Consider the following 12,206-nt stretch of genomic DNA (forward strand, 5'->3'; position numbering starts at 1 on the left):
TCAGCTGTGGTCCACCGCACCGACAGGGGTTCTGGGTGTGGCTATGACATAAATCGTCTTGGAGGAGGTCGCCATTAGCCCCACTATAGAGAAGCCAGAACTTACAAAGATTGGGAAATAGACTCAGAGGACACAACAGAACCTTGTTCACCAGGACTCAAGAGAAACGAACACTGACCCCATAGGAGACATGCCTGTGGGTGTCCGGGAGTCTCTGGCGACGGTGTGGGTCAGTGTTGGCCTGCTGCAGGGTTGTGGGTATGGACTGTGGCAGTGCATGCTTGGGATGTTTTGATGGAGGTCACCATTTTCTTCATTACCGCCACCATAGTTTGAGTGAAGTGAAGTGAAGCCACTCAGTCGTGTCTGATTCTTTGGGACCCCATGGACTATAGCCCACCAGGCTCACCGGTCCATGGAATTTTCCAAGCAAGCATACTGGTGTGGGTTGCCATTTCCTTCTCCAGGGGATCTTCCCGACCCAGGGATCGAACCTCGGTCTCCAGCATTGCAGGCGGATTCTTTACCATCTGAGCCACCAGGGAAGCCTCCATAGTTTGGCCCATCGGTTCGGCAGTGGTCAGGCACACGGTCAGGGTCTCGGTATGGGAATGGCATTAATCCTCTTGGAGGATGTCACCATTAACCCCACTATAGAGAAGACAAAACTTACATAGGACGGGGAAATATACTCAGAGGGCACAACAGAACCTTGTGTACCAAGACTCAAGAGAAATGAACACTGACCCCATAGGAGACATGCCTGTGGGTGTCTGGGAGTCTCTGGCGACGGCCTGGGTCAGTGTTGGCCTGCTGCAGGGTTGGGGGCGTGGACTGTGGCAGTACATGCCTGGGATGTTTTGAGGGAGGTCACCATTTTCTTCATTACCCCCACCATAGTTTGGCCCCAGGTAAATAGCAGGGAGAATCCCAGGGATGGGGGAGCCTGGTGGGCTGCTGTCTATGGGGTCTCACAGAGTTGGACACGACTGAAGGGACTTAGCAGCAGCAGCAAATAGCAGGGAGAGAACACAGCTCCACCCATCAACAGAAATTGGATTAAAGGTTTACAGAGCATGGCCCCGCCCATCAGAGCAAGAGCCAGTATCCCCCTCAGTCAGCCTATCCCATCAGGAAGCTTTCATAAGCCTCTTACCTCTCTCCATCAGAGGGCAGACAGACTGAAAACCAGCATCACAGAAAACTAACCAGTCTAGTTGCATGGACCACAGCCTTGTCTAAACTCAGTGTAACTATGAGCCCTGGTGTGTAGGGCCACCCAAGACGGACTGATCATTGTGAAGAGTTCTGACAAAATGTGGTCCCCTGGAGAAGGGAACGGCAAGCCACTTCAGTATTCCTGCCTTGAGAGCCCTATGAACAGTATGAAAAGGCAGAAAGATAGGACACTGAAAGAGGAACTCCCCAGGTTGGTAGGTGCCCAGTATGCTACTGGAGATCAGTGGAGAAATAACTCCAGCCAGAATGAAGAGATGGAGCCAAAGCAAAAACAACACCCAGTGGTGGATGTGACTGGTGGTGGAAGCAAGGTCAGATACTATAAAGAGCAATATTGCATAGGAACCTGGAATGTTAGGTCCATGAATCAAGGCAAACTGGAAGTGATCAAACAGGAGATGGCAAGAGTGAACGTCGACATCTGAGGAATCAACAAAGTAAAATGCACTGGAATGGCTGAATTTAACTCAGATGACCATTATGTCTACTACTGTGGGCCAGAATCCATTAGCAGAAGAAATGATGACCATGGTAATAATAAAAAAAGAAAATGCATGGATCCTGATTAGAGCTGTAAAATACAAAAATTAAACTAGACCTGTGTTACTGAACTGAGCTGTACAGCTGAACTGAAAGAAGAGTTTTTAAAACTCTTGGTTGAGATGTAACTGACATACAACAGAAACTCACATATTTCTGATTGTACAGTGGATAAACTTTGGATGAATAGAGCTGTGAAACCTTTTCCCCAGTTAGTATCTGAGTATATCTGTCAGCTTCAAAACTATCCTTGGGCTCCCTGATGATACCTACTTCTGCCCTTTTCAACCACCTCCCCCAGCCCAGACTTGGGAACCCACTCCTCAGTTTGCTGGCACAATAGGTTAATTGGTATTCTTTAGAATTTTTCAAACTTTGAATCTGTGTGTGTGTGTGTCTGGCTTATTTCCGTCAGCATGTTCGTTTGAGCAAAACCTAAATTTTTGTATTCCCATGGGCCCTGCATGGTGTCTTCAGGGTATGTCCCACTTTTATCCTTTGCAGTGTTGATGGATACATGTCCATAGGCAGGTTTTCTAAGGAACTAAGCTGCTCATCGGCTGGGTCGTCACTTAGGGGTGGAACTGCTGGGTCTCAGTGACTTCTGAGTCTTGATTCCTGCCTACAGGAAACGAGAGTCGCCTTTGCTCTGTCCTTGCCAGCATTCCATGCGCCCAGTCGTGTTCCATTTAGATAGTATAATAAGTGTGTGGCGGTATGCAGTTACACTTGTGATTTCCGTTTTCTGAATGAATACAGAGGGGCGGCTGCAATTTGTCTATTCTCTTTGTGAAGTGTCTCTGCAAGTCATTTGTTCACTCCTGAGTTTATTAAGGTTTTATTTTTTTATGTAGTTTGTAGGTTTTTAAGATATTCTGGATATGAGTCCCTTTTCAGATAGAGATGTGTCAATATCTCTCCCCCATCGCTGGCTTCTCTTCTGCTTCCTTAAGGTTGTCCCCCAAAGATGCAAATATTTTGACTGAGGCTTGGCTATTAACATAGTGTTCCCAGTGTGGGATCCTGCTTGGTGTATATCCTAATCAGTAACTGTGTAAACTTTGGCCACAGAGTATCCACGTGTGTTTTGCCTCTAGAGTCTTTCTTGCTTTCTGTCTTACACAGGTCTGTGAGTCTTTCTGTGTAACTTGTAAAACACGTAGCAATGCATGGGCTGAAGTGATTATTATTATTATTTTTTTGGTCATATGAATTTCCAATTTCCCTGACAGTTTTCCCTATACGATAATTATTTTACTGAATTTCCTTTGTTACTGTATCCAAAGTCTATTTGTCTGTATATTCCTGTCCCTTTCCCAGGAGCAGATTTGGTTGTGTTTTGGTTTATCTTTCCCCACTCTAGATTCCTTCCTTTGGGCAAGGTAAAGACAGTCAGAGGATGAAGGTCATATGACTAGCCTTCAGCAAATCTGTGCCAAAAGCAAAATGTTCACGGTTCACAAGCTTGTGAAAATAGGATTTTCATCCATTTATGCATCTTAGAGTATTGTATGTATGTTTTGATTTTCACAAAGGGTGTCTGAAATAGCAAGACATTAGTTTTGCTACATTTTGGAGCCAGAAGAAATAATCCTTGAGTAAATGCTGGCTGCAGAGTTTTCAACAGAAGTAGATATTTACTTTCAAACATAAGGCTTTAATTGACGTAAGTTCTACTTTCTTTCTTTTTTTTTTTTTTTGTATGTGTTTTTCTGTTTACTGTATTATCTGAAGAGCTCATGTGATTTAAAGAAAGATGTAATGAACAGCATGGTGACTATGATGAATAGGATTGCACATACACCTATCCATTGATTAGAGCAGAACTTTAAGTGCTTTTATCTCTAACACACACACACACACACACACACACACACACACACACACACATGGGCTTACTACGTGAGGAGACCAATGTATTATTTAACTTGTGTCCTATGTAAATCACCAGTGACATTTTTTATCTGACTCTACCTTCCTGCTCGTTAACTCCCTGGAAAGTCCTGAGTTCCTAGATTCAGTGGATTAAATGTAATGCACTTGTGATAGAGGATCCCTCTTCCCCAGGATTTGCTATAGCCTCAACTGGATAAAGTTCCTTGAAAGTAATTTTTCAGATGAATTTTTTTAATGGTTCATGTTTCTTACCTGATTCCTACTGTTGTTTTCATGATTCAATCTGCACCTTTTCCTGTTAGAATTTTTAAGACACTTTTAATGGTGTGTCTCAGTAGTGATACTTCTTATAACCTCTGCTCAGGTTTTTTTTTTTTTTTTTTAATTTAAAAACACAGACTGGGCCTCAGTGCTGTGCTCTGAGTGCTTTTCTCTACTTGAAGTTCGAGCGCTTCTCATGGGGACAGTTCTCTCTTTCAAGCTCTTTAGCACAAACACAAGTCCATGGGCTTGTCATTCAGCACGTGGGATCTTCCCCGATGAGGAATTCAGTCTGTGTCCCCTGCATTGGCAGGTGGATTCTGAACTAGTGGGCCTCTGGAGAAGTCCCTCTGCTCAGAGGTTTTGGTTTGTTTCTTAGAATTAGTTGGGTTTTTTTTTTTTTTTAACTTTTTGTTGTTGTTGTTGTTGTTTAATTTTTTACTTTTTAAAAAAATTTTTTATTTTTACTTTATTTTACTTTACAATACTATATTGGTTTTGCCATACATTGACATGAATCCACCACGGGTGTACATGCGATCCCAAACATGAACCCCCCTCCCACCTCCCTCCCCACAACATCCCTCTGGGTCATCCCCGTGCACCAGCCCCAAGCATGCTGTATCCTGCATTTTAGGCTGGCTTCCTTGGGTGAGACCTAAGTGAGCATAGCTTCACTCTTCCCAGGGCTATTAGCAGCTGCCCTCCACTCTTCCCCAGTAGCAATACTGGACACCTTCCAACCTGGAGGGCTCATCTTTCACTGTCATATCTGTATGCCATTTGACACAGCTCATGCGGCTCTCCCAGCAAGAAAACTGGAGTTGGTTTGCCATGCGTTCCTCCAGGGAATCACGTTCACGTTCTGCCAGAACTCTCCACTGTGACACGTTTGTCATTGGTGGCCCTACACGAAACGGCTCATAGCTTCACTGAGTCATGCCTTTCAGCACACAGGCAGTAGTTCAGGAAGGGGGCACAGCTTATTCGTCAACCAATACTGTTCCATTTTCTGTCGACAACTTGAGTCAATGGACACAAACACCTGGACCTTGGAGAGCCGTGTGTGGTTGTAACATGCATTCAAGGTGCGTGCAGCTTGCAACGAGTCCTGGCAGGCAACATCCCCAGTGCCCTGTTTTGTCTTCCCTGTCACTTCTCAGCCTTCCAGCTGCACCCAGCCTTCCACATCCTCAGGAGCCTACCAGGGGGCTCCAGAGTGGTGTAGGACTGCCTCATCTTTCCCATACCCCTTATAGACTTTTCTGATCTCTTGTCTGGTCCAGTGTCATGACCTGCGGGGGTGCCCTTGATTCTCCTTTTGCCCATCAGTTGGCAGCAATCCATGCCTATCACTTTGAAAAGTGTCTGATGAGGGGCTTTTATGCAGAACTGTAGGTAGCTCAGCACCTGCAGCAGCATCAAGGCCTCTGCCTCCGGGATTTGAGCTGGAGAGTGGCTGCCCCGAGTCAGACACTGCAGACCCCGTGCTTTGTAAATACCACCCGAGCTCTTTCTCGGTAAACACTGTTCATGTCTGTTGTTTGTGTGTGTGTGCTCAGCTGAGAAATCAGGTCGGACTCTTGCCACCCCGTGGACTCTAGCCTGCCAGGCTCCTCTGTCCGTGGGATTCTCCAGGCGAGAATTCTGGAGGGGGCTACTACTTCCTCTTCCAGTGCATCTCCTTGGCCCAGGGATTGAACCTGCAGCTCAGGTGTCTCCTCTCTTTGTAGGTGTATCTTTTTTCCCCACTGCACTTCCTGGAAGCCCATGTAAGACTGCATTCTGCAACATCCTTACCACCCCTGGCAACGCCACAGCAGATGAACGCTGCTTAACACCATAGTTCAGTTATTATTTCAGGTGCCACTTGGAACAGCTCAGATTCTGTTTGTAGTTGTCTGACTAACCAGTTCCATCTCTCACATGACATCTGGTCAGAAGCTTATATCACCATATAAAAGTGCCATCTGTGGTTTATTCTCCCTTCTCGAAAAGAGACTTGTGTGATTCACACCATGCGTCCTATGTAGATAAATGTATACTTTTTTAGATTCTTCTTCTTCAAGTTATTAGAAGACATTGGGTATAGTTCTCTCTGCTCTTCAGTAGGTCTTTGCTGTTTATTTTACATATTTTAGTGTGTATTTGCTAATTTACCCCTTGCCTGCTTCCCCTTTGGTAACCATTAGTTTTTTCTCCGTTGAGAGTCTGTTTCTGTTTTATTAATGGCTCATTTGCATCGTAGTTTAGATTCCACATGGAAGTGATAAAACCATGTTTCGCTTTCCTTTGTGACTTGCTTAGGAAGATCATCTCTAGCTCCATGCATGTTGCTGCAAATGGCCTATTTCATCCTTTTTTTCATGGGTGGGCAATACTCCACTCTGTATGTATCTCATTGTTAAAGCACTGAACGCCTCCCCCCGCCAAAGTGTTAACCTAGTGAAAAAAAGCTCAGTGTTATATGTGGTATATTTCTACTCACCCAACTGATTTTCTCTGTTCTCGTGGAGGACAATTGTCTGAGAAGGAGAATGAATATGGGGAATAATGACCGTTGACATGCCTTTATTTCCAAGAATTATTTCATAACAGCTCTTTACGAAGATGTCTGTGCCAAGGGGCATTTTGAATTGAATGTCCTAGGGATGTGTTTCCATTTCAGATACCTGTTGTCCTCTGGGGCTTTACCTGTTTCAATGACATTTTCTATATTTTCATTTGGAATCCCTCTTTCATTGTTTAGTTCCTGATACTTTTGAAGTTTTTCTTGAGTGAAGCTGTCTCCTTTTGCTAGATTTCATAGCAAACAGGGCGGAAGAGGTGTGCCTTAGAATCTTTCATAGGTTATAGAGAGTCACCTGGCTCGTACCTGTAGTGATGGGTAAGCCTCACCAACACTGCTGCCCTCCACCATCACCTAGACAGTGCCCTCCAGATAGTTTTCCACAGAGGTGCCCAAGTGTGCACACTGGTCTTCAGCTGGGTCCGTGGCGGTAGAGTCCACACGGTTAACATGTTCCACTCCTCACAGCTCCCGAGTGAGCTACAGATCATTCAGCTCTGAGCTTAAGCATGCCCCAGGGAGATGCAGTCTTTCGTGGAACGTCGAAGAAGGCCGTGGACAGTCTGTGACTCAGAACTCCCCCCAACTCTAAACTCTTCCTGTCCATTTTTTCCACATCCTAGAAGTCCATCCCTGAGGTTTTCATGATCCCTCCTGAAATGAATGCGGCGGGGGAATGATTTGGATTTTTCAGAAGCACACGGACCCCATTGAGACAGTGCAGGACCCTGTGATCCTTGCTCCACTCAGCATGATTTTGGCCTGCCTTCTGTCTGTGAAAGATTCTACTCAAAGAATAAGTTTAAGCAGAGCAGTGAGAACATGGGAAATAAGGAAGCCAGTCAAAGGGAGCAAACAATGGTGTGTTCGTGAAGCAAAGACAAGGACCTCTATTTCCTCCCCAAGGGGCAATAGATACCGTTTGGGGCCATCCTGTGAGCTGTCTTATAGACACTGAAAGCCACACCCAGTGGACAGGTTAACTTCAGGATGACCAGACTGTAACCGTGACATAAGCTGCCACGATTCAGAGAATTGACGTCAAGGACGTGGGATTATAGCGACCCTGGAGCTGTCGATTAACTGTGCTTGAAACAGTGATGATGATGCTGGTCAGACCACCAATCAAGTTCAAAGTGACTGTCTGAGTTGACTCTGTTGTTTCTGCAAGGAGCCTGTGCCTCTGTCTATAGAACTCTAACTTCCTGAATGTCAGTTGTGGGGTGGGGCATTCAGCCTTTGTACAGAAGTCCACCCTCTGCCCAGTTGTTGGCATCTGAATGAAAGAAGGCTTTTCTTTCTATGAAGCTGGCCTCTTATTTGGCTTTTGAAGGGTGGGCAGCAGGAACCCACTTTTGGTAATCACATCACAGATGCTACTGAGGAAAAAACTCACGCTTTGTCATCCTCAAAGACCAGACACAACACCCACCCATCTCCAGTGAGGGTATAATATGAGAAAGGATAGAGGGACATGTCAGTGAACCCAGGGATTGGCCAGATTTCAGAATGACTGACATTCCGGACCGCACTGCCTCTGCAGTCTTCAATGCGGTCCAGTGGTATTTGCCAAGCTTTGGGTTCAGGTTCAGGCAGTACTTTCATGACTGTGATAAAGAAGAAAGTGTTTGTGGTGGAGATGAATGCAGTCATGGCCGGGACCTGTGAGTCTGCTAAACTCCGAGTTAAACCTTGGTTCTTTTTGGTGTCAGGACCCGGCAACTCTGTTGTGTGATACTTGGCGAGAAAGTCATGGAGCATCCTGGAATATTTCATTTGCAGTCTGGGATAAGTGTATCTCATTTTTTTTTAATAGTTCTTGAGCTCTGCTTTTATTTTTAAATTTATTTATTTTTTTAATTGAATGAGCTCTGCTTTTATTATTTTTTAATTTTATTTTTTAATTCATTTTAAAAATTATTTTATTATTTTATTTTTTTTTACTTTACAATACTGTATTGGTTTGGGAACTTGTGTATCTCATTTTTAAAAGCGCCATCTGATAGAATCCCCAGTGGATACGTTTACTCATTTTTCTAGCAGACAACCTTTCTATATCCCGGACTCATGTCCCGTGAAGTCTGAATTCTCCATGTGAACACACGTCTGTTCCAGTGTGTTCCATATAAGGTTCTGTGCTTAGTCACTCAGTCATGCCCAACTCTTTGTGACCCCATGGACTGTAGCCTATCAGGCTCCTCTGTCCATGGGTATTTTCGAGGCAATAATAGTCGTGTGGGTTCCCGTGCCCTCCTCCAGGGAATCTTCCCAACCCAGGGATCAAACCCAGGTGTCCCTCACTGCAGGTGGGTTCTTTCCAATCTGAACCACCAGTCAGGCCCTGATATAAGTTATGTGTGTACCTCTCTCCTTTCTGTAAAAACACTGATCGTGTGAACACATCTAGTTTATATTGGGTAAGCTACAGTACCTACTGGCAACTTCAGTTACTTTTGTGATCTTCTGTCCATCACCATTTTCAAAATTAGTTACCAGCATGTTATCTGGTACATGAATCAGCTGCAAAACATTTATACCCGTGTCTATAACAGAAGGAAAAAAAATCAAACTTCAATATGATTAACTTCTTTTCATTTGAGAGTGTCTTATTCTTCACATGCAATCATCAGTCTTCCCTCAGATGGTTGACTCTATCTCACTGAGATTTCTAGCGATGTGCTGTTAGAACTGGTTAGTCAACTGGTTAGTAAACTAGGAAAGCTTTCTCCGCACCCCCTTCTCCTGAAGAGAATGAAGACTTCCCGTCTTCTAGACTGCGCAGTCGGTGGATGAGTCAAAGTTGCTTATTGCAGCTCTAGTAGGTTTGAATCTCAACCATCTCATGCGAGCTCACAAGAGCTGACTGTTAAATATTCAGGAATTTTGTGACCCAGTTTGCCAGTACAGTCATGGTTAGAAAGGAATTCAAAAATTTTAAATGAATGATATTTAAATCAAAGTTAGTACATCATCCAGAGTTATTTAGTAGTAGAAGGGCTAATTGAAGACGCACAAATGAGTCTATGGCAAAATGTCAGACGCATAAACTCTGAAATGATTGCAGATTTCTTCCTGTGGCTGTGTTTCCACAGCTGAAAAATAAAATAAATGCAGCAGACCAAGATTAGAGTGCTCTATTGTATATTTTTTCCCGTCATCATGAAACATGGACATTTGATCACTGGATAGAATATTACAGTATTGATATTAATATTTGAGATTTATTTCCTGTTATTTTATTACAGATAGAAATCTATGTTAATTACCCTTTCAAGTTATGTATTAATATTCCTATTTAAGAATTATTTCTCGTTATTTTAAGCTATAGAGATAGAAGTCTATGCTAAAAGTCCCTTTCAAATTATGTAAAATTTAGTTTGAAATTTTCACTCTTATTTTAGCTGTTGTCATTTTAGGGCTTTAAGTTAATTTTGTTCTACTTACCAAACTTGCTAATGAAAAACTTTTAATATTTAAAGAATTTCTTTACTTAAAGCAAAATTCATCATGTAGGTCAAGTGAAAGAAAAAATTGTGAAAAAGTCCTTATTATCCTATGTAGGTTATTTCAGTTCTCCATGCCCAAGAAACGTGAGGAGTCAATGTTCTGGGGCTTTTTCTCAGAGACCATCAGTGGCCACATTCGACCCTTGAACCTCATCCTGGTGTTGCGGGAAAGAATTGATTGTTAAAAAATTAAATGGCTTTTCCAAGGTTGCCCTGGTAATGAGTAGAGGAAATAGTTCACCGATCTAGACGTCTAGTTGTCTTGGATGAAACGGAGACTATCAATCTGAACACGTTCTTTGGTTTGGGGAAGACAACCCGAGAAGCTGCAATACTCACATCCTATTTCGTAAACATCTCCTCCTTCTCTCTTTAGCACTTCTGTGGATAAATGGCATCTCCCGTCAATCTTGAAAAGCCAACAGACAAGACATTCCTTCATCACCATTCACTCCCCAGGGCTTGAGGACACCCTTCTTGGAATAGAGTTTGCACACCCAACTTCACAGCCATGACTCACACCTCTCAGTGCACATGGAGACCAGACCCCATGTCAGAAGTCATGTTCTCTGTGGAGGCAGATTGTGCTTACTTGGCATACAATGTAAGGGAGACGTATTCACAGTCATTGATACATTCAGTCTGAGGATAGTAACCCCTCAGTGGGCCCCCTTCCACAACCTTCTCCTTGTTGTCTGTGGTGCATAAATGGTGCGCCACTCTCCTGTAACCTAAGAAAGAAGTTGCTCATAAATGCCAGTCCATCTCTTCTCTGGTTACTCACCAATATACAGCACTACTATGCTTCTGCATTTACCACAGAAAAGATGTAAATTAAATCTTATTAAGCAAAGAGGAGTTATACCCCCTACCTTGCTGAATAACACGACATGAAATTGTCTTTCCTGTTGGAGCAGAAAACATCAAATTCAGAGATTTTAGCAGAGAATTCAGAGTTATTTGAAATAAATGAAACAATGACAATAAAGATTGTCACAGTTCATAACTTTCTGAATGATAGCACTTTTTTTTAACATACAGACAAGATTAAAAAAGAAAAAAAAAGGGAAAGAGCAGATAGACAGAGGGTGATATTATGCTCATGTAGATACGTGGACCAAGATATGTATACAAGCTGTTCATGTATAGAAACATATAAAAGAATATCTGTGCCACGTGCACACACAACCTCGCAGACACACACACTCAAACACACACTCACACACTCAAACAAGCAAGACCTTCTAGCAGATCAGCTCATGCTGGGTACCTTTGAGGGGTCTATCTCAGCTGGAGTTTCCTGGGCGGCACAAACCAGGACAAGGACAAGACTCAGCAACAGAACCTGCAACTTCTGACTCTCATCGTCCTTCTACAGAATCTGAGGGTGCCCAGTTACTGGACAGAATGTGCATTGCTTCCACTTTTTATAGGACCCATCTCTTGGCAGAGTACATAGTGATCTAACAGTGTTTAATCACAAGACGTAGGTTACATAGATGTGGTCTTCTGACATCCTGGTTGGCAGCGGAGCATTTTGGCATTCTGTGCTTCTTATACAGCTCCTGTGTTATATCTTTCACATTGAAGAGGTCTGTTTAAGCTTGTTTTCTAAAACTGATGATGGCGCCTTCAGTTTAAGAAGATAAGTATGTGGTGTCTACCAGGAATCAGTTATCAGGGCATTCCTCAGAAAGGTCTATATTATTTGAATATTGAAATTGAAATATAGTTGATGCACAATATTTTTTGTTACAGGTGTACCTTATAGGAGGTATTCATAATTTTATTTCTCTTTGTGAAGTTATAAAAATATTGGTTTTTTTATTCCCTGTGTTGTACAATCTTTATTTTTCAGATAATCTTTGTCCATTATTTATCTTATACATAGCACTTTGTATCTCAACTTCCATTTCCTCGTGTGTGTTTCCAACTTCTTTCCCTCCGCATATTTGTCTGAATAAACATCTATATTTTTTTATAGACTGTTCCCATTACCCCTGCATAGTATCATCAGGATATGTCCCATTTTTATCCATGCCAGTGTGGACGGATGCATGTTCATAGACGAGTCTTTGTACGGAAGTGAGCCATCTTATCTTCTGGGGAGAGACTTGGGCGTGGAACTGTTGGATCTCAATGCCTTCTGATTTTCGATTCCTGCCAACAGGGAATGAGACTTTCCATTGCTCCAT

The 12,206-nt window shown here is 43.1% G+C and overlaps 1 protein-coding gene across 1 annotated transcript in view; it reads right to left on the reverse strand.

The window, feature by feature from the left end:
* The window catches only part of LOC114111402 (allergen Bos d 2-like), a 74,144-nt gene continuing 61,938 nt past the window's right edge, over nt 1-12,206 (reverse strand). Inside the window, exons 5-6 of the mRNA XM_042241951.2 lie at nt 6,631-6,732; nt 1-83 (exon numbers count right to left, since the gene is read on the reverse strand). Coding sequence (XP_042097885.1) covers nt 1-83; nt 6,631-6,732 — 185 coding nt within the window. The remainder of the gene's footprint in view (nt 84-6,630; nt 6,733-12,206) is intronic.

The sequence above is a fragment of the Ovis aries genome, chromosome X (genome assembly GCF_016772045.2).
Source record: "Ovis aries strain OAR_USU_Benz2616 breed Rambouillet chromosome X, ARS-UI_Ramb_v3.0, whole genome shotgun sequence".
NCBI classification, from domain to species: domain Eukaryota; kingdom Metazoa; phylum Chordata; class Mammalia; order Artiodactyla; family Bovidae; genus Ovis; species Ovis aries.